The sequence below is a fragment of the Dreissena polymorpha genome, chromosome 5 (genome assembly GCF_020536995.1).
Source record: "Dreissena polymorpha isolate Duluth1 chromosome 5, UMN_Dpol_1.0, whole genome shotgun sequence".
Lineage (NCBI taxonomy): Eukaryota > Metazoa > Mollusca > Bivalvia > Myida > Dreissenidae > Dreissena > Dreissena polymorpha.
The window spans coordinates 112,145,152-112,169,098 of record NC_068359.1 but is presented as its reverse complement, the minus strand read 5'-3'; the positions used below and the strand labels follow the sequence as shown (position 1 = coordinate 112,169,098).

Here is a 23,947-nt window from a genome sequence, read left to right as displayed (position 1 = left end):
GGAAAATAAGCTATTATTAAAACAAATGTTATGACCATGTTTTATAAAGATTGGAAAATAAATGTGACTTCTAAAGAGTTAACAAGTAGTTACAGAAGCCATATACAGAAAAATGCCCCACCCCATGGCAGCAATGTTTTTCAATGTACAGGAACCATTTTCAAACTCAGATATCAATAGAACAAATATTCTAACCAAGTTTCTGGAAGATTGGACTAAAATTGTGACTTCTAGAGTGTGAACAATGTTTTACTATTGCCATATAAGGAAAATGCCATGCCCCTGGCAGCCATATTATTCAACCAACCATAACCATTTTTGAACTCAGTCGAGCTATTATTCAAACAAATGTTCTGACCAAGTTTCATAAAGATCGGACCATAAATATGACTTCTAGAGGGTTTTTACTAATGCCATATAAGGACAAATGCCCCATCCCTGGAAGCTATGTTTTTCAACAAACCAGAGCCATTTTTGAACTCGTCCAAGATTATCATTAGAGAACATATTAAGTCCAAGTTTCATGGAGATTGGACAATAAATGTGACTTGTAGAGTGTTTACAAGGTTTTACTATAAGGAAAAATGCCCCAGCCCCTGTCGGCCATGTTTTTCAACCAACTGGAAACATTTTTGAACTGGTTCAAGATATCATTGGATCAAATCTTCTGACAAAGTTCAATGAAGATCGGACAAGACTATTTACAAGGCAAATGTTGACGAAACATGGCGGACAAAAGGTGATAACAAAAGCTCACTGTGAGCATGCTCAGGTGAGCTAAACAAACATGCACATCATTTGGTCACATACTGTAAACAAAGCATTCTAATATACAATATGTTCATAAAAATATATTGAATATTTTTTTAACATAAAATCTTAAACCTGCTGCATGTATTGCAAATCAAAGCATCATGATCCCCTTTGGTGCAAAAAGGTACCATGTGACATTGAAAAAAGGCACATGGTACCTTTTTGAACCAATGGGGGGAATTATATGTTAACCCTTTGTAGTCAATATAAATTGCCGCCTTAAGAGTCTTATGATGATTTTTTCTTTGGCAGACTCTTGGCGTCAATAGTCCACTCTATCTTTTTAATAGCGAGTTTTTCCTTCTTTGTCTATCTGATGCGCAAGGAATTTGGTGCGCAACATTCAAGCCCCGATATCAGACAGTTAATATCAACGGATTGCAATAACATTTACATACCTGTGTAGATAATTCATTTCTCAATAATGTTCCGTCAAGAATTATGTAATGACTCTTTCAATTTTGCACGCCTGACCAATTTAAATCAAACACTACTCACATTTTCAATTCCCAATCGCTGTGCCCGCTGTATACGGCAGGTAGATTTTAATCGATAACGCCAGCCTATTACACCGTATCGCCTTCTTCTGATTGGTTGATATTTAAATATTTCATAACATGGCGAGAGGTCAGTGATTGTATTGCGATTTTAAGCAGAAGTTTAACTGAAACAAATTATGCCTTTTAACTTCAATTCGACGCTATTTGAGGTAAAAATGGACTAATTAACTAAAACTTTATGAGTTGGTTATGTTCTTTTGCAATTTTAAGCATATTGATATAATAGTATTGTATTTAATTTTCGTTATGGTTTTTGCAAACCGGAGTTTCAGCGTTCAGATTTATTCTGAACGCGAATTATTTTCAGCTAACCCTTTGTATGCTGGGAAATTGTCATCTGCTAAATGTCGTCTGCTAAATTTCTAAAATTAGCATTTCTTCGATTTTTTTTCAAATAATACTACATGTATCAGAATAGCAAACAGTTTGGATCCTGATGAGACGCCAACGTTCTGTGGCGTCCTCATCTGGATCCAAACTGTTTGCACAGGCCCTTCAAAATTCGGTTCCCGCCACTGAAAGGGTTAATCTGAACATCAAACTATAACATAAAATAATGTATGTAGATCTATGTGCAGATCTGTTTGTTACAAGAATTCAAGACTAAATATTATGAATAACAACCTAATCAGGTAACACAAAAAATATGAATATTACAAAAACATAATATACATTTGAAAAGAAAGTATCTATGATAATAAAATAGCAACCTAATCACTTACAGAAACATAAATACGAATATCACCACAAAACATAATATACATTTTGAATTTTTTTTTCTATGATAATAAACTTATAAAGACCCTATAAATCAGTCTAACAAATCGTTAACAAAAAGTAAACTGTGAAATACTAGCAGCTTTATTCATATTAAACAGAATAGTTCATATGTACACATGACACGCAAAACAGCAAAAGCCAGATTCTAAGTCAAATCAGAAGTACAGCTGCCTTTTTCCAGTATTTACAGCATATTGTATAGTTCGCCAATCTTGATATGGCACTCATGAACTCCATTAGCATAAATGATTTTTCCGTTATTCGCATCTGGATTGGTCATGCACGGTTAGCATGTGTTTATTGAGACCATAACAGTATGCTTGAATCGATTAAAATTGCTTCCATAACGGAACATATCTATAATATCATAACAGTGATTTAATATATTCATGCAGAATGGACAGTGCCAGGTGAATATTGGCAAGCTATAACACACAGTCATTCTGCAATAAAATACACAGTCATGTTTGTAACACCAACACACGGTCATTCAGCAATACAATACACAGTTTTTTATTGTGATATTTTCTTTCACAAAAAAGTATAAATGCTTATATTGTGTTTTAACAAATGAACTATTAAAAAATGACGTCTATGTCTGTTTGATGATAAGATACAGTAACTGTCATGTAATTTACGAATACATTGTCAAGTAACTAAAATCATGGTAAATTGAGATTAATTATTTGAGTTTATCTTTAACTTAAAAAGAAGCACAACTTATAACAAAATTGATTTAAACACAGCTTTGTTACTGAAAATATCTACAAACATTATTTACAACAGTAAAAGCAATCTAATAAACCCAACATGCATTAAAGTAAAGATATAAAAATAAAAAAATGTACATAAATAAACTCCAAAATAAACAAGGTGTTTATAATATTTTTTCTTCACCTGTAAATTGTATATTTTTAAGTATATTAAATCTCATGAAGTTGTATGAAAAAGTATAACATATTCTTTGCTACTCATATAATTTATAAATTGTGTATTTTATTTATACAAACACAGTTGACAGTTTTATAATTCAGATATACTATTTATATAGTATATTATAACTTGAAAATTATTAACAGTGTAAATATCTGGATTATATGTCAGATAATTGACTTTCTTAAGATAAAAAACTAAAAACTTCTGTGTTCCAAACAAACAAGTTAGTAGTGTTTATAAACAAGAGGGCCATAGGCCCAGAGTTGCTCCCCTGAGACTTTAGGGAACTGAACTGCTCTCATCAACTTTTGGACTGTTTTTGAAACCATTTTCAAACTTGGCCAAAATTTAATAAAACCTAACAAAGAAACACAGAAATTTAAGAGACTTTTTTCAAATCATAAAACACGTTTTTAAATACATTGTTTTACAAGTGTTTATGGAAAGGCTCATATTTCAGGAACCATTGATTCTACAGTTCTTTAACACCACAGCAGTTAACAATGGTTTATAGAGAAATTTTTACTTAATATTGTACCATTTTTACATCTGATAATTTTTAAATATTTTGATTTGCAGCAAAATTCTTGGGTCGCTCGGGGGGATCACAAGTAATGCTTAAAATATTAATACTTGTAGATTAGTATTGACAATATATCAAGATAAAACAAGAACACCGCCTTGCGGGTGCAGACCGCTCATCTATTTTCTTTTTAAAGGTGAAGGGACTCTCATTTTCAATCACAAAGGAGGGAGGGGTGGAGTGAAGAGGGGTGTATAGTGTTGTGGGGGTGTGGACATTTATTACATTATTTTCCAAAAATGCGGAAAAAAAATCCAAAAAAATAAATAAAAAATCGGGGGGGGGGGGGGGGGGGGGGGGGGGATTCTTGGGTGCTATGGTTGGACGCTATTTTCAAACATAAAATAATAAAAATAAATATTTGTGATTTGTGTTTTTTAACCGTTTCAAAAAAAAAAAGATGGGGTGGGGTGGGGGTGGGGGGGGGGGTATAGGGTATAGTGTGAGGGTGTGGTGGTGATTTGTGAGATGATCTTAAAGAAAGAAAAAAAAAATTTAGGGGGGGAGATTCGGGTGGGGGGAGGGGGGATTCTTGGGTGCGATGGCTGGACGGTATTTCAAACATCAAATAATAAAAAAATATATTTGTGTTTTTTTAACCGTTTAAAAAAAATTGGGTGGGGGTGGGGTGGGGGGGTTATAGTGTGAGGGTGTGGTGGTCATTTGTGAGATGATAAAAAAAAACAATTTAGGGGGGGGGATTCGGGGGGGGGGGGTTGGGGGAGGGCATGGGGGATGGTTTGGGTGGAGTCTATTGTGGTATGTCAGGTACGAGTAGTTTTGTCAAAGTATCAATCAAATCTAATCATAAATCAAGAATTTATGGCAATTTTAGCAAATTTAAAAATTTGACCTTGAGAGTCAAGGTCATTCAAAGGTCAAGGTAAAATTCAACTTGCCAGGTACAGTAACCTCATGATAGCATGAAAGAATTTGAAGTTTGAAAGCAATAGTCTTGATACTAAGAAGTAAAGTGGATCGAAACACAAAATTTAACCATATATTCAAAGTTACTAAGTCAAAAAAGGGCCAGTATTCTGTAAAAATGACAACCAGATTTATGCAACTTGTCCTTATACTGTATCCTTATGATAGTTTGCGAGTGTTACAAGTATGAAAGCAATATCTATGATACTTTAGGGGTAAAGTGGACCAAAACACAAAACTTAACCAAATTTTCAATTTTGTAAGTATAAAGGGCCCATAACTCCGTCCAAATGCCAGTCAGAGTTACATAACTTTGCCTGCACAGTCCCCTTATGATAGTTAATAAGTGTTGCAAGTATGAAAGCAATATCTTTGATACTGTAGGAATAAAGTGGACCTAAACACAAAACTTAAACACATTTTCAATTTTCTAAGTATAAAAAGGGCATATAATTCTGTCAAAATGCCAGTCAGAGTTACATTACTTTGCCTGCACAGTCCCCTTATGATAGTTAGTAAGTGTTGCAAGTATGAAAGCAATAGCTTTGATACTTACGGAATAATATGGACCTACACACAAAACTTAACCAAAATTTTCAATTTTCTAAGTATAAAAAGGGCACATAATTCTGTCAAAATGCAAGCCAGAGTTATCTTACTTTGCCTGCCCAGTCCCCTCATGATAGGAAGTAAGTGTACCAAGTTTGAATGCAATAGCATTGATACTTTCTGAGAAAAGTAGACCTAAACGCAAAACTTAACCAAAATTTTCAATTTTCTCAGTATAAAAAGGGCACATAATTCTGTCAAAATGCACGCCAGAGTTATCTAACTTTGCCTGCCCAGTCCTCTCATGATAGTAAGTAAGTGTACCAAGTTTGAATGCAATAGCATTGATACTTTCTGAGAAAAGTGGACATAAACGCAAAACTTAACCGGAAGCCGACGCCGATGCCAAGGTGATGACAATAGCTCATAATTTTTTTTTTTTAAATAGATGAGCTAAAAAAAAGTATTTTTTAGACGATTTAATGATTTTATTAATGAGGTAATGTTTTATACACAATGAAAGATATGATTATGCGAAAAAGACGATTATTTATGGAATTATGCATATTGAGGGGAAATAATACAATGGTTTCAATGAGGTTTGAGCAATTTTATGTAATGAACCAAAATGTACCGACTGTAGCTTGCTGATTAATTTCCATTCATTTTTAGCCAGGTCCATAACTTATTATAATGCACAGATATATCAGTAGCTGGAAAACATTACATTGAAACATAGCATTAAATATGAGCTGTGCTCTGTGAAAAGGGGGCTAAATGCATGTGTAAAGTGTTGTCCCAGATTAGCCTGTGCAGTCCGCACAGGCTTATCAGGGACCACACTTTCCGCTTTTATGATATTGTTTGTTTCAAGAAATTCTCTTTGTAGCAAAAATCCAGTTTAGGCGGAAAGTGTCTTCCATGATTAGGTCCAATTGTTTTTCAAGTTAAATGATAAAGTGTATGTTAAGTGCGACACTGATAAATTGAAATATAGTTATTTTCAAAAATAATCAAATTGTTATCAATTGTAACATACAAACAAGTTAAGTGACTGATTAATTAGCCGAGACTGAGCTGTCTGTCTAGAGTATTATACTTTTTTTAGTAATATTAGCAGGAATAAACATGTTAACATTCAATATTGAATTCTGCAGAAGTTGCCTCCCCTGATAAACAAAACGAGAACAAGTATGATGACATGAATGCTGGCATTGCATATAGAGGCATTCGGGCATTATAATCTTCTGTGGATAAATTGCTCAATATAATAAACAAGAGCACCACATAACGGGTGCCACATTCAGCTGCGGGTGCAGTTTTGAATACATGAAAGCTTGTCAGAATTATTTTTTTAGAGGTCACAGTGACTTTGACCTTTAACCTAGTGACCCAAAATGGGTGTGGCATGTAGTGCTCAACAAGGTGCATATACAAATGAAGTTTCAAAGTTGTAAGTGGAAGCACTTTGATTTTAGAGCAAAATGTCAAGGTTTTAGCACGGCTACAACAAGCTGGCTATCACAATACCTCTGGTTTTCTCCAAAAACAGCCGAGCTAAAATGTAGTTAATTTTGTTGTTGGAAACTTCAAGGTTCAAATTACTTAATTTTGTTTATTTGGACATGTTTTCAATTCTTAATTCATAATACAATATATATTAAATGATCGCAACATAGCCACTTTTTATAACATAAATAAGACGGATGTCATGATTTTGTAAATTGAAGAAAAATCATTTTACACTATTATAATATGATTGCCAAAGTAAATTGATATTATCTTACTTAACTAAAGTTTACATAATGAATGAAAGAAGCAATTCAAAAGGAATTTATGGTTTATACCTATGGGTTGAGTAAGTTGGCAACAAACATAACCTTTATAACATTGTCTATTGAATTGCATGTTCTACAAAAACATATTGTATATCGTCGCTGTCGTTCTCAAACCTCGTAGCTCCAAAATTTTCAAAATATTTTTTTCGTCTTTTCCGAATATATTAAGTCTGGTGCGTGTTTTGTGCTATATCTCGTAGCTCTACGCTACGCTAATCAGAGCCCTTTTAAAAGCCACGTGACGAAATGTTGTAGAATGATTGTTGGCTTTTCTCCCGGCGGAAAGTCGTAGCGACGCCATTTCACCTATAGGTACGTCGTTTCGTTTTGACAAATTTGACAAAAACGTTTTTTTTATTTTTTTATTTGCAACTACGAGGTTTCCTATCAGGACGAATTGTCGGTTTTTTCTCTTTCCTGAAAAGTTGGCATTTTGTAGCTACGAGGTTTGAGAACGACAGCGACGATATGTGATTTATCAGAGATTAAAAAAACACTCAATAATGTTCTCACATTAAAGATGCACATAGTACACTGCAACTCCAATATATCGCGGTTGAAGGGGTCCAAAGATCGCGACCGTGATATATCCGGCGCGCGATATAAATTGTCAGTTTATGTATGCATGTATATGTAAACATTAGCATCATTATGCAATCTCAAAACACGCTATTTACCAACCTTATTCAAGTTTGTGTTATATCCATATGTCATTAATTGGTATAACACAAAACATTATTCCATGTGAGTATTTTCAAATGCGTATAATTAAATTTTTAATCCGAAAAACATTGCCGAGTTTTATTGTTCAAGACATTTAATGTTATAATTGTGTACACCTTCATGTGTGCACTGGTGCGTTTCGGCAGTTCAAAGCAAATTCAATAGAGAATTGTAACACCCGAAATGACCTGTCATGTTTGACAAATGGGTCTTTTGTTTATCGCAGTACACAGGTGTTAATGTGATGTACAATGTAAGCAAACAATCTGGTCAAAACTGGATTATGAATGTTGGATTAAAGTTGGTGAAAAAAAGGGAAAAATACTTGCTTGAAACGGATTTTAATGCATCAAATTCTCAGATAAAAACATTTTATTTAAGGATTATGCTCGTCACATTTTTGGGAGCCATAGCCGATTCGCGATATATTGGACAACGCGATATAACGGACCGTGATATATTGGAGTTGCAGTGTATATTTGACACAAAGGGAATCCTTGGCATCTTAGTTATTGCGTACTGTGCAGTACTATTGTATTCCTTAATGATTCGAATAAAAGTACGCTATCTTCAACATCCATTTTTATACATTCATTTTCGGTTGATTCCGTTTCAATTAGGCATATGCTTATACCTCTCTGCTTTTGTGTGGTTGCGGTCTATGTATCTGTAATAAAGGTATAATTTTTGTTTACAAGTTTGTCTAGTGTATTGTTCAATTAACAACTACCACCACTATGATACAAATTGTTGAAGACTTGATCTGATAGAAGGTACCAACTGCATAAGAGAAGAATTCTAAAGCCCTAAATGAACAAGAAATGAGTCTATAGAGCAAGGATGTCCCCACATATCACTAGGGAAACAAGTTTTCAAGTGAAATGCAATGTCATCATGGTTTTCATTAGTGGTAAATTGTCTTAAAATAGCATGATGAATGACAAAGGTGAAGTCTTAATAAGCACTTTTATAACCATGTTTGATTTTTGAAGTATTGACATGCCCTTTGAGACAGGGAGCCAAGTTTAACATCTTCTAAATCCTCTTTTGACGATAAGCATATTTGCCAAGTTATTTTTAAGTCCATCAATACGTGGCAAAGTTATGGCTGAGGCAGGAATTTTCAGATTCGGCCTCTTAGAAAGGAGACATAAATGCTGTTTGTTTTAAGGGATTAATTTCAGTTTTGAATACCGCATTTAATCAATTAAGCAATATAAGCCACAGTTCTCACTAGATTTAGGGTGCTTTCTTCCACTTAATAAAAAAATCTTCACAATTTTTGACAACAAGAGACCATTTTGAAACCAGTTACATACTTAAACTTTCACAGAATCAATCTATGATAGACACTTATATGAAACTTTAGTCATATCTGTGCTTAACAAGGGCTGTTTGTAAAACATGCATGCCCCCCATATGGGCTCTCCGTTGTAGTGACAGCCATTGTGTGAATATGTTTTTTGTCACTGTATGTCAATGACCTGTGAAATGTATCCAATTAATAGTGCAAAAACCAATCAGGACCTATACTAATCAATTATATCCATTATATGATTGAGTCTTTGATTTTTTGGATTCCTTTCACACATTTTGACTTATTTGACAATATGTGAAACGTGCACACAATATGTAATGTTTTATTTATTAATGGTAATGAAACATGTTATTTATAGCAGTTAACTCCCCTAGTCAATGACCACCATAGATAGCAATGCAATCTGATTAAAAATAGCCAAGGCTAGTGTCGTGTATTGGGCAAATGTATACAAGTGCAACTTGACCACATGACCAGTATCATGTGTTTACCACACACAGAAGTCAGTTATGTAATAGACCATTAATTCCACTCCCAACTTTGGCCACTTGCCAAGATACTGACCAGTATCAGATGGGGTTGTGAAACTGTGTAAACAGTGAACACCAGTCCATGTAATACTGGCCTACCACTTGTACTAGTTGATTTGGAGTTAATACAGTAATGCATGTACAAATGAGACACTAAGCTCAAAAGTTAATTATATGTGCCTCTGAAAACTAACCAGAGGAGTAGGTTGAAATTTACAATCTTTACTTGGCATTTGAGGAAATCTGAACTCTCAGGGTTTGGATAGAACATCCCCAAATTAACTTTTCTTTACACTGTTGTTATTTTTGTTCAATACACAAATATTAACCTAACTTTACAAATCCTGTACAGTAAAGGAAACTAAATCTAAGTTGATATTTTAATATGCTTGATCCTATTTATGTATTAACATTGTTTCATACATACAAACTGTGTTGCTGTTTTTCAATTAACAAGCAGATTAAAAATTAATTACATGTATATTTTTATGTATAATTTGAATTGACAAAATTAAATGCAAGTTGCGTAGCAAGAATTACATGTTTGATTTATTGTCAGTGTATCGTGACATTTTCTCAATGTTTCAGACCACCAATTTGTCAAAGCTACATGTATCAACCGCTTGGATGGTCAAGCTAAATAGAATTGACCCAGCAAATCACAACTGTCCTGTTGCCATATAATATTACATATCATATTACATTGGTTTTTTAAATGTTGAATTCTCACGTCATTTCCATAAACATAGTATTTACTGGCACAGAAACAAAGGCTTATACATCATTATGAATGAACATGTGTCAAAAATTCAATTTGTAAGTCTCTTTACTGGACAGTGTTGAAAACAGAATAAACTAGTGACCTGAAAATCAATAGGGGTCATCTGCGAGTCACGATCAATGTACCTATGAAGTTTCATGATCCTAGGCAAAGCGTTCTTGAGTTATCATCCGAAAATCATTTTACTATTTTGGGTCACCGTGACCTTGACCTTGTGACCTCAAAATCAATAGGGGTCATCTGCGAGTCTTGATCAATCTACCCATGAAGTTTCATGATCCTAGGCGTATGCGTTCTTGAGTTATCAACCGGAAACCATTTTACTATTTCGGGTCACCGTGACCTTTGACCTAGTGACCTCAAAATCAATAGGGGTCATCTGCGAGTCATGATCAATCTACCCATGAAGTTTCATGATCCTAGGCGTATGCATTCTTGAGTTATCATCCGGAAAACCATTTTACTATTTCGGGTCACCGTGACCTTGACCTTTGACCTAGTGACCTCAAAATCAATAGGGGTCATCTGCAAGTCATGATCAATCTACCCATGAAGTTTCATGATCCTAGGCATATGCATTCTTGAGTTATCATCCGGAAACCATTTTACTATTTCGGGTCACCGTGACCTTGACCTTTGACCTAGTGACCTCAAAATCAATAGGGGTCATCTGCAAGTCATGATCAATCTACCCATGAAGTTTCATGATCCTAGGCGTATGCGTTCTTGAGTTATCATCCGGAAACCAATTTACTATTTCGGGTCACAGTGACCTTGACCTTGACCTAGTGACCTCAAAATCTATAGGGGTCATCTGCGAGTCATGACCAATCTACCTATGAAGTTTCATGATCCTAGGCATATGCGTTCTTGAGTTATCATACGACAACCACCTGGTGGACGGACCGACATACCGACCGACCGACCTACCGACCGACTGACCGACATGAGCAAAGCAATATACCCCCTCTTCTTCGAAGGGGGGCATAAAAATCTTGCATCACGCACAAGTGCTGACATGAAGGCTGAAAAAAGTTGAATTTCTTTAAAAAAAAAAGTAAACACAATTGTTCAACAAACTTTCACCAAATTAAAAATGTATTTGCCAATTTAAAACCCGTTCTATATGGTTACACCTGCGATAGGCAGTGAAAGCCATAATAAGTAATTAAGGCTTGCTCTAATAAAACGGGGTTTTATGCATGTGTGTAAAGTGTTGCCCCAGATTAGCCTGTGAAGTCCAGAACTACTGTTGAGCTTTTAAGATATTTTTGTAAAGAAAGTATTTTCTTAGCAAATATCCTGTTAAGGCAGAAAGTATTGTCTCTAATTAGCCTATGTGGACTTAACAAGCTAATCTGGGACGACACTTTACGCACATGCATTAAACCCACAGTTCACAAAGCGAGGCACATATTACCTGATTGTCACTGCTCTGAAGGTGGCAAGGAGTGCACGGAGGAGATGGTGAGCTGCCTCTGCAGCGGTGGCTTGGGTTTCACGCCCCGGGCTCGCATGTAGGACAGGAACTGCTCTGGTATCTCTTCCAGCACCTCCTGGGCCAGTCGAGCCTGAACCATAGCTGGATTGTCACCCTGCCTGCCCATGAACTCTTTGTATGGCACAAACTGAAAGTATGAATGAGCCAAACTCTGGTAAAACAGGGTCTATCGCATGTGTCATCAAGTTCTGCACAGGCTAATCAGGGATGACACGGTCTGCCTATACTGGAATTTGTCTTAAATAGACTACCTGTAGACAAAAAAGAATCCATAAAAGGTGAAAGTGTCTTCCCTGATAAGCCTAAGCTGGCTGCACAGGCTAAACTGGGTAGACACTTTACGCACATGCAATAAGCCCTCCCTTCCTAGTGCCTAGCTGAAGTCAAATATTACAATTTGTTTAATGATGGCAGTTTTTCTGTAAGCAAAGCCTTCACTAGTTCATTTTATGTTATCTGAAGATGTCATTTCAATAAAACATTATTTTGTATTATATTAACTCTAAAGTATTAAGTTACGGAAAACGATTCTTCTTTTTTGCGTTGCTTAGATGAATTGAGAAAATTTGGTGAATTGCAGTCAATCAAGCAAGGGGCTCTGAAAACATGGTACATGTATTAACATAAACGAAAAAAAGAATTTCCTTTGTAAGGTTAAAAAAAAAAGGTAAAGTAAAATCTAGTGAGGTCCAGTAAAACTGATGAGAAACAGGATCTCCTGTCCTGTGATTTTTGTGTGTCTTTTGCATGGGTTGACTGATTCCAGCGACTTTTTTGTATTCCATTACTGAAGCCACAATCATTGGATAAAATCATTTTAAACAAGAGATGTGTTGGTCAGAAACTCAATGCCCCCTATTGCGCCGCTTTGAAATAAAATTTCAATATATCAATTGGCAGGTTTAGAAATTATCTCCCTATAAAAGCTTATTACTTCCCTTGGATTGTATTTTTTTACTTTTGACCTTGAAGGATGACCTTGACCTTTCACCACTCAAAATGTGCAGCTTCATGAGATACACATGCATGCCAAATATCAAGTTGCTATCTTCAATATTCAAAAAGTTATGACAAAACTTTAACCAAGGTTAAAGTTTTGGGACACACACAATGAATGACAGACAGACAGACAGACAGGCCAAAAACAATATACCCCCGATCTTTCTATCCGGGGGCATAAAAAGTTAAGAAATTTTTTTTTTTTTTTTTTTTTAACCTTTGACCTTGAAGGCTGACCTTTACCTTTCACCACTCAAAATGTGCAGCTCCATGAAGTACACATGCATGCCAAATATGAAGTTGCTGTGTTCAATATTACACAAGAGATGTGTTGGTCAGAAACACAATGCCCCCTATTGGGCCGCTTTGGAATACAATTTCAATATATCATTTGGCAGGTTTACAAATTATCTCCCTTTCAAAGATTATAACTTCCCTTGGATTGTAGTTTTTTTCTTTTGACCTTGAAGGATGACCTTGACCTTGACCACTCAAAACGTGCAGCTTCATGAGATACACGTGCATGCCAAATATCAAGTTGCTATCTTCAATATTAAACAAGAGGGACTGCAAGCCCAAAGTCGCTCACCTGAGATAACAAGATATTATTGGGATGAATCTTCTGACCAAGTTTCACAAAGATCAGAAAAAAATGTGGCCTCTAGAGTGTTAACAAGGTTTTACTATAGCCATATAAGGAAAAATGCCCCGACCCTGGCAGCCATGTTTTTCAAAAAACCGGCATCATTTTTGAACTCTTCCAAGATATTATCAGGATGAATCTCCTGACCAAGTTGCACGAAGATCGGACAGTAAATGTGGCCTCTAGAATGTTAACAAGATTTTACTATAGCCATATAAGGAAAAATGCCCCGCCCCTTGGAAGCCATTTTTTTCAAGCAAACATAATTACTTTTGAGCTCATCCAAGATATCATTGAGATCTGACCAAATTTCATTAAGATTGGACAATAAATGTGGCCTCTAGAGTGCTAACAAGGTTTTACTATAGTCATATAAGGAAAAATGCCCCGCCCCTGGCCGCCATGTTTTTAAAGCAACCAAAACCATTTTCGAACTCATCCAAGATATCATTGGGACAAATCTTCAGACCAAGTTTCATGATGATTGGAAAATAAATGTGACCTCTAGAGTGTTTACAAGGTTTTCCTATAGCCATATAAGGAAAATAGCCCTGCCCCCGTGGTGGCCATGTTTTTCAACCAATCAGCATCATTTTTTAACTCGTTCAAGATATTATTGGGATGAATCTTCTGACCGAGTTTCATGATGATCGGACTATAAATGTTGCCTCTAGAGTGTTAACAAGATTTTACAATAGCCTTATATAGCCATATAAGGAAAAATGCCCCGCCCCTTGAAGGCCATGTTTTTCAAGCAAACGTAACCATTTTCGAACTCATCCAAGATATCATTAAGACAAATCTTCTGACTATATTTCATGAAGATTGGAAATAAATGTGGCCTCTAGAGAGTTAACAAGGATAATGTTGACGCAGCACAACAGACAACAGACGACGGAAAAAAAGCGATCACAAAAGCTCACCATGAGCATGTGTTCAGGTGAGCTAAAAAGTTATGACCAAACTTTAACAAAGGTTAAAGTTTTGGGAGGGGCAGGCAGGCAGGCAGGCAGGCAGGCAGGCAGGCAGGCAGGCAGGCAGGCAGGCAGGCAGGCAGGCAGGCAGGCAGGCAGACAGACAGACAGACAGACAGACAGACAGACAGACAGACAGACAGACAGACAGACAGACAGACAGACAGACAGACAGACAGACAGGACAAAAACAATAAACCCCCGATCTATCTATCCGGGGGCATAAAAGGTTATCATAAAACTTTAATGAAGGTTTAAGTTATAGGAAAGAAAAATACAATGATATTTGACCTTGACCTTTCACCACTAAAAATGTGCAGCTGCGTGAGAAGTAAGTAAGAGATTGAATCAATGAAGAAATGAAAATTATTTTTTTTTAATTTTGACCTTTGACCTTTAAGGATGACCTTTACCTTGACTTCACCATGCAAAATGTGCAGCTCCATGAGATACACATGCATGCCAAATATCAAGTTGCTACGTTCAATATTGCACAAGTTATGCAGAATGTTAAAGTTTTGGTTAAAGTTTTGGGACACATATATTTGATCTTTGACCTTGAAGAATGACCTTGACCTTTCACCACTCAAAATGTGCAGCTCCATGAGATACACATGCATGCCAAATATCAAGTTGCTATCTTCAATATTGCAAAAGTTATGACAAAGGTAAAAGTTTTGGTTAAAGTTTTGGGACACACACACACAGACACATACAATGACAGACCTTGAAGAATGACCTTGACCTTTCACCACTCAAAATGTGCAGCTCCATGAGTTACACATGCATGCTAAATATCAAGTTGCTATCTTCAATATTGCAAAAGTTATGACAAAGGTAAAAGTTTTGGTTAAAGTTTTGGGACACACACACACAGACACATACAATGACAGACAGGCCAAAAACAATATACCCCCGATCTTTCGATCCGGGGGCATAAAAAGCAAAAGCTTTATTCTATCACTATTTTTGTCCACGATAATTTTGACCTTATAATGAAACTTGCTTATAACATAAAAACATTGCCTTGTTATGATATTTGGGATGAGTACGAAAATTAGTGTGGTTTGTTCAAAAGCATAGATGCCATGTAGTGAGTCTAATGTGAAACCTGGTAAAAGCTACCTTGTCAAAAACAGTAAAGATGTCATGTGTGGACCTCATGACCGTTGGCTCTAAGCATTAAACATTCATCATCTTAAAAACTAATATACGGCAAGTATTTCGGTTTTAAATCATGTATGCTATGCAGATAGTTCTTTAAGTCCTCAGAAATAAACCTTCCTACCAAATTCTCAGCTGGTATAATAGACATAAGTCTGATATTTTATGTCTGATATTCTTTGAACTATTAATCTGTTTTATTTTCACCACTAAGGGGTACACTTTTTGTACATCATACCTGCACTATGTCCCTTTCTGCATATCTGCCACGGGAAGAGAGTCTGACATCATCTCCATCTAATTCCTCCATGGCTGAAACATGACAGTGTACATGAGCCTCTCTCTGTGAAAAGGGGGTTTAACCCTTTGCATGCTGGGAAATTTGTTGTCTGCTAAAATGTCGTCTGCAGAATTTTTAAAATAAGCATTTTCTTCGATTTTTTTTTTAAGAATACTATCAGAATAGCAAACAGTTTGGATCCTGATGAGACGCCACGTTCTGTGGCGTCTCATCTGGATCCAAACTGTTTGCAAAGGCCTTTAAAATTTGTTCCCGCACTGAAAGGGTTAATTCATGAGTAGTAAGCAGTAAGTGTCCTCCTAGATAAGCTTGTGCCGTCTGCACAGTGTAATCAGGAACGATACTTTTCCCTTTAACTGGATTTTGGTCAAGAAGATTCTTCTTTTGAACAAAAAGTACACACAAAAAGAGGAAAGTGTCATCCCAGATTAGCCTGTGTGGACTGCACAGGCTTACTTGCGACGACACTTCACTCACATGCATTAAACCCTTTTTCACAGACCAAGGCTCAAACAATGTTCTGGCTGTATTTGTTACACCTGGAAAATCAAGTAAAATCACGTATGTAAGAAAAAGTAATATTACATTATATTTGGTATGCATTGGAAAGCAGGTGTTCTTACACATACATGATGCTTTTTCATTATTATATAAATAATCCTTAAAACTTGCTAATTTCATTTAACAAATTCTCTTGATTTGTGTTCAGCAGTGTCATGAAAAAGACATTATTATTTCTTTAAATGTGTGTCAGGGACTACACTTACATCTTTTTAAAATTGTCAATTAATGATTTGATCACCAGCGGTAGCCTAAATTCAAACATATTTCTGCGCAAACAATTTGATCCCTTTTATTAGTAATATTTAATAAATCTACACATTATCAAATTTCATAGAGCTGATTTCGATCTGAATTTACTCGTCCTCACATTTCGACCATACCTGTAAAATCTGCATCTCCGACGCCAATGATGATGATGGACATTGGAAGTGAGGCAGCCTGCAAGAAACTTAAGCATGTGAGTAATCAATATCACTAGTCACTGTGGTGTAGTGGATACATTGTCGGCCTAGTGACCAGGAGATCACGGGTTCAATCCCCACTGCGACAGTAAACAATATCGCTAGTCACCATGGTGTAGTGGATACATTGTCGGCCTAGTGACCAGGAGATCACGGGTTCAATCCCCACTGCGACAGTAAACAATATCGCTAGTCAACGTGGTGTAGTGGATACATTGTCGGCCTAGTGACCAGGAGATCACGGGTTAAATCCCAACTGTGACAGTAATCAATATCGCTAGTCACTGTGGTGTAGTGGATACATTGTCGGCCTAGTGACCAGGAGATCACGGGTTAAATCCCAACTGTGACAGTAATCAATATCGCTAGTCACTGTGGTGTAGTGGATACATTGTCGGCCTAGTGACCAGGAGATCACGGGTTCAATCCCCACTGTGACAGTAAACAATATCGCTAGTCAACGTGGTGTAGTGGATACATTGTCGGCCTAGTGACCAGGAGATCACGGGTTCAATCCCCACTGTGACAGTAATCAATATCGCTAGTCACCGTGGTGTAGTGGATACATTGTCGGCCTAGTGACCAGGAGATCACGGGTTCAATCCCCACTGTGACAGTAATCAATATCGCTAGTCACCGTGGTGTAGTGGATACATTGTCGGCCTAGTGACCAGGAGATCACGGATTCAATCCCCACTGTGACAGTAATCAATATCGCTAGTCACCGTGGTGTAGTGGATACATTGTCGGCCTAGTGACCAGGAGATCACGGGTTCAATCCCCACTGTGACAGTGTATTCTATTGATCTTCTCCAAAGACGCCAAGTACTGGTTCTTGGTCCCAAGAAACAACTAGAGAGCACTTCAATCAGCCTTTGGCTTTCAATGCAATCCAGCTAGAATAAAAAGGTTTAAACTAAATCTAATATTGCTCCTTATAAAGAACCTCAAAACAATGATGATATGAGTTCACCTAATAGTGCTAGCACATGAGTTATAAAGTAAGACCTCAGTCTTTTGATATTGCCAATCATTTTGGTGCTGACTGTTTGGTCACTAAAATCAAAATTATCATTCAAGGAGGCCCTCTGTTAACTGTAATATTTATTAATGAGCATTGCTCTGTGTAAAGGGGTTTTATTCATGTGCGTAAAGTGTCGTCCCAGATTAAACTGTTCAGTACGCAGTGCGCACAGGCTAATCAAGGACAACACTTTCCGCTTTTATGATATTTTTCGTTTTAAGAAAGTCTCTTCTTAGCAAAAATAAAGTTTAAGCAGAAAGTGTGGTCCCTGATTAGCCTGTGAAGACTGCACAGGCTAATCTGGGACAACACTTAACACACATGCATTAAACCGCCTTTTCACAGAACACGGCTCATTCATTAAATAGTCTTGAAGCAGTCACATACATACTTGCACTATGGCCTCGCGGGTCTGCTCCATGTCAGTGATGATTCCATCTGTGATGATCAGCATGATGAAATACTCGTCCCCGTTCTGTTTGGCAGTAGCAAACCTGTGAATTAACACTGTTAATAGTTTCTCTTGTCGCATAATCAGCAGAGAAATTACAAAATAAGCCCCCCCTCCCTGTCTGGCATTAACTACTTTATTCACACCTCGTGAGTAATGCAAACATGCACAATATATTGTCATCTTTGTGATGTAATTTTATAATTTCCATACTATTAATCTGTGTTTGTGATGGTGTTCTTCATTATGACAGAACATTGTCAAATCAATAAATAAGATTGAAAGCTTTGTTATAATTCATGTTTTCCCAGCTTTCATAAGTATTTCAGTCATATCATGGCGTTCAGTTTACCAACACACACTTTCCTTTGTAAACTGATGAACCAGTACTACGAGCACATCCCTATACCAGTATCTGACAACTGCCCTACTTAAAGGGGCCTTTTCACAGATTTTGAAGTTTGCCATTAAATGCTTTATATTGATAAATGTGAACATTGGATCTAAAAAGCTCCAGTAAAAAAATCAAGAATAAAATTTAAAAAAGGAAAAAAAAAATAGACCGTATCAGGGCTCGAAACCAGTGACCCCCGGAGTCCTGGAGTAAAAACCAATTAGACCGCTCGGCCATCCTGCCAAGTACGTATGAAAGACGTATTTTATACTTTAAATAAGCAACCTTCGTAGTTTCACAAAATTAAACCACAACAACAGAACTCTCCAAATTATTCAATCGTTTCACGTTGCAACCCTTTATAATTTTCAGGTTTTTAAATTGTCGAAAGAAGCATATAATGGCTATATTAGACCATGGTAAATGTTCAGTATTACTGTTTCCTCAAAAATATCATAACAAAAACGAAAATTTGCGAATCTGAAACAACTTTTTTCAATGTTGTCAATTTACCAAAACGTGAAAAGATTCCTTTTAATTAGAGGTTGGGAGAGAATGGCTGTTGAAACAATTTTACAACCAAATCTCACAAGTTACGTTGTGTTTTTTTTGGCCTGGAATCAAAACAGCTATCCTCTGGGTTTTAGTCCAACACTTTGGCAGCTGGTCCGGTGTGATGTTTTTTCTAAGCTTCAAATACCATTTGTTACTTTAACATAACACAGATTATGGCATCTATAAAGTCTTATATTGTTATTTTATCTACCAAAAGGCATATAAATTCATATATATTGGTTTTAGCACAGATGTCACAATAGCCAGATATCAGAAAGAAAGAGTTGTTTATTGGCAAATAACTACTATAATGCAAATATTATCTAAATTCAAACATGATTTTGAAATATTTTAGAAACTGAAAAACACAAATTCATTTCACTCGGTTGTTTCAAGGACTGGAGCTTTATTTTGTTTGTGTATACAGAAAGTTCTGCATACATCTACCTTTTGCATTTACAACACCTTGTTAAAATTTGTTTCTCTCATACCTGGCTACATGGTTAATACACGGTGCGAAGTTTGTAGGTCCGTACAGCTGCACTGATGTGATCGCTTTTGTGTATGCTTCAACCACACCCTCTATACCCTGGCAGTAGGGGTTCTGTGGATTCCCATTCTGAAGTATAAGATTCCCATTCTAAAGTAAATGATGCACATTTAAATTTTAACCTTCACATTCTTAAGTAGAAGATCTATATTCAGAAGTGAAATATTCCCATTCTAATGTATACTATTCACAATCTGAAGTACCGGGTATTTGATTCACATTTTGAAGTATAAGATTCCCATTCTGTAATATAAGATGTCCATTTTGATGTAATGGGAATCTTTTACTTGAAAATCAACATCTTAAAGAATGGGAATTTGAAGTATAAGATTCCCATTCTTTAAAATAAGATGATGAATTTCAAGTAAAAGATTCCCATTCTGTTATATAAGATTTCCACTTTGAAGTATTAGATTCCCATTCTGTAATATAGGATTTATATTTTGAAGTATAAGAATCCCATTCTGCAAAATAAGATGCCCATTTTGAAGTATAAGAATTCCATTCTGCAAAATAAGATGCCCATTTTGAAGTATAAGAATCCCATTCTGCAATATAAGATGCCCATTTTGAAGTATAAGAATCCCATTCTGCAATATAAGATGCCCATTTTGAAGTATAAAAATCCCATTCTGCAAAATAAGATGCCCATTTTGAAGTATAAGATTCCCATTCTGTAATATAAGATGCCAATTTTTAAGTATTAGAATCCCATTCTGTAATATTAGATGCCAATTTTTAAGTATTAGATTCCCATTCTGTAATATTAGATGTCCATTCTGAAGAATTATATTCCCATTCTGTAATATAATCCATTTTGAATTAAAAGATTCCCATTCTCATTTTCAAGTCTAACCCTTAAAGCGCTGGAGCTGAATTTTATAGGCCTTTGCAAACAGTTTGGATCCAGATGAGACGCCACAGAACGTGGCGTCTCATCAGGATCCAAACTGTTTGCTATTCTGATAGTATTCTTTGAAAAAAATCGGAAGAAAATGCTAATTTTAGAAATTCGGCAGACAACATTTTAGCAGACGACAAATTTCCCAGCATGCAAAGGGTTCACAGAGATGCATTTGAGGGCAAGTGAACTGAAGATATTAATTATTGTAGCAGTAGACAATGATTTCAGTTAACCAGTTTTAAAAGAATTTTACCTGTAAATGATCAAAAGTGGATAAAAATCTATAATTTAGATAAACCAATACATTTTCCCTTTTGTTTTCTAAGCCTGGCATGATAAACCTGATCTATAATCAACACTAACCTATTATTCTCTATTTATTTAATGCTTTCCTCAGTTTTTTTTCATTTGAAAAGTGTATCCATGGAGAACTTTGCAGGAAAAATAACACATTTACATCTGTGTAATGACAAAATAATGCCATTTAACAGCGAAACCATGCAAGGTGTTTGTACTAAAACTGACATTGCCCAATAAAAAGCTCAAAAGCATACAATAAGATTGTAAACAATATTTATTAGAGTTTATTAAAATTATACTTCATAACTTTCTTGGTAATCATCTTTCTATAAGACTAGAATTTACAAAATCATTTAACCACATAAACGAAAAAGTTGTACAACATCAATGAAATTTTACTCATAAAAGATGTTCAGATTTTTTTAATGTAATATTCTGATACCTACTTTCCTGCATTTGAAATTAAACTTGCTAAACAATGGATAGAAAGGTTTGTATCTAAAGAGCAGACGCACCTTTAAGACAGGATTGCAGATATCTTAAGATTCAAAACTCAACAAATCCTATTAAGATTTTACTGGTCAATAATTATTGTGAATATTGTATAATTGTAAGCATGTTTGAAGATACCACTATGCACTGTGAGGGAGTACATTCTTTAATATGGCAAAACAGTATGAATACACTTAATAAATCAATTAATTAATCAATTGAGAATTAATCAAATTAAATAAGGAGCAACAAAGAACCTCACCAAAGCAAACTCGTGTGAAACAATCCCATTAGGGGGAAGTCGTGCTCCAAAACCTAGTGCTGGAAACATCTGGTCTCTGAAAAAATCCAAACAAACCAAAAATTATACATGGGAAGTTTATAACAGTTATAATCATAATGCCATATAGGAAGCTAACTTGAGTGAAATATAAAATAGAATATGAGCCAAGTTCTTGTTCATTTTTTTATAAGACACATGTTCATGAGTATCCTTTTGAACTCATTGAATAAATGACCACAGACCAAACAAAATTCATACATTTTCGTAGAACTGTATTAAACAAACATAAGAAATTCTAATGAAATATCCTTGCAAAAAATTTAAATCACAAAATACTTACGAATCATAGTCCTTGATGATGTTGCCTACAGCTCTCAGGGCGTTGCAGTATGGGCTAGGGTGGTAGGGGCTGATGAAGTGAAGGGAGGAAGGTGTCTTGGGGTCGCCGTTTGAGGCGGTAAAGTCAATGGCAATAGTGCAGTTCAGCTGTGTCCTGTAGTAATGTTAATACTCATTTCCACATCTAGTACAGATATTTAAAAGAAAGCGCAAATTATAATTCTTGCTGACATTTTTCATCTTAGAGATTTTTTATTTTATTTAAGTCCATGTATAAAACATACTTTAAAAAAGCCTAGTGAGGCAAAGTGTATCAGGAAAGAGTGATTGTTTTTCTGTGTCTGTGTCCTGTAAGACACAGGATTTGAAGCATTTTTATCGAAACCGATCATAACAGAGCCCTGTTTCATTAAAAAATTCTCTTTTTTTTTAAGCTCAACTTTGAAGATGATTTTAAGTTTTCACTCAGCTTAGTATTGAGGATGTTGGTCAGATCTTTAATAATCTGAAAAGTCAGCCATAAGAATAACCACCTATTCTTCCTCAAACTCACGGTAGAGTCAGACTCAACACTCTACAAAACAAGAGGGCCAAGATGGCCCTAGTTCACTCACCTGAGAGGAGTCGGTTCATTCAATCTTAACCAAATGTCAAACTTGAACTAGATATTGTCCAAACAAACATCCTGGTCAAGTTTCATCATTATTTCATCTGCGAGTCATGATCAAAGTACCTATGAAGTTTCATGATCCTAGGCGTAAGCAGTCTTGAGTTATCATCGGGAAACCATTTTTCTAAGTTGAGTCACCGTCACCTTAACAGCCATTTTGTGAATACGTTTTTTGGCACTGTGACCTTTACCTTTGACCTAGTTACCTGATAATCAATAGGGGTCTTCTGCGAGTTATGATCAATATACCTATGAAGTTTCATGATCCTAGGCATAAGTTATCTTGAGTTATCATCCGGAAACCATTTAACTATTTCGGGTCATCATGACCTTGACCTTTGACCTAGTGACCTGAAAATCAATAGGAGTCATATGCGAGTCATGATCAATGTACCAATGAAGTTTCATGAACCTTGGCATAAGCGCTCTTGAGTTATCATACGGAAACCATCTGGTGGACGGACGGACCGACATGAGAAAAACAATATACCCCCTCTTCTTCGAAAGGGGGGGGAGGGGTATAATGCCAAAACTGCCCCCCTCCCAGCAGCCATGTTATTCAACTGACTGGAACCATTTTTGAACTCAACTCTCGTATCAAGGAAACAAATGTTCTGAGCAAATTTCATGAAAATTGGGCCAAAAATGTGACTACTACTGTGTTCACATGTTTTCATTATATACATATAGAGAATAATGCCCTGCCCACTGGCGGCAATGTTTTTTCACCGATCCTGACCATTTTCAAACTCTAACGAGATATCGATAAAACCAATGTTTTGACCAACTTTCATGATGATTGGGCAAAAATTGTGACTTCTAGAGTGTTTACAAGGTTTCTCTATAGCCAAATAGGGAAAACTGCCACTATATACATATAGAGAAAAATGCCCCGCCCACTGGCGGCCATCTTTTTTCATCGATCTCGACCATTTTCGAACTCGTCCGAGACATCAATTGAACCAATGTTTTGACCAACTTTCATGATAATTGGGCAAAAATCGTGACTTCTGGAGTGTTTACAAGGTTTCTCTATAGCC

At 36.0% G+C, this 23,947-nt stretch overlaps 1 protein-coding gene across 2 annotated transcripts in view; it reads right to left on the bottom strand.

The window, feature by feature from the left end:
- Positions 1–8,184: 8,184 nt before the first annotated feature.
- The window catches only part of LOC127880906 (copine-8-like), a 31,048-nt gene continuing 15,285 nt past the window's right edge, over positions 8,185–23,947 (bottom strand). For both annotated transcript variants that reach the window (XM_052428402.1, XM_052428403.1), the window contains exons 14-21: positions 22,239–22,391; positions 21,878–21,953; positions 19,861–19,988; positions 18,361–18,463; positions 16,865–16,922; positions 15,858–15,931; positions 11,759–11,966; positions 8,185–8,376 (exon numbers count right to left, since the gene is read on the bottom strand). In XM_052428402.1, the coding sequence (XP_052284362.1) occupies positions 11,766–11,966; positions 15,858–15,931; positions 16,865–16,922; positions 18,361–18,463; positions 19,861–19,988; positions 21,878–21,953; positions 22,239–22,391 (793 nt within the window). In that variant the 3' untranslated portion in view covers positions 8,185–8,376; positions 11,759–11,765. The remainder of the gene's footprint in view (positions 8,377–11,758; positions 11,967–15,857; positions 15,932–16,864; positions 16,923–18,360; positions 18,464–19,860; positions 19,989–21,877; positions 21,954–22,238; positions 22,392–23,947) is intronic.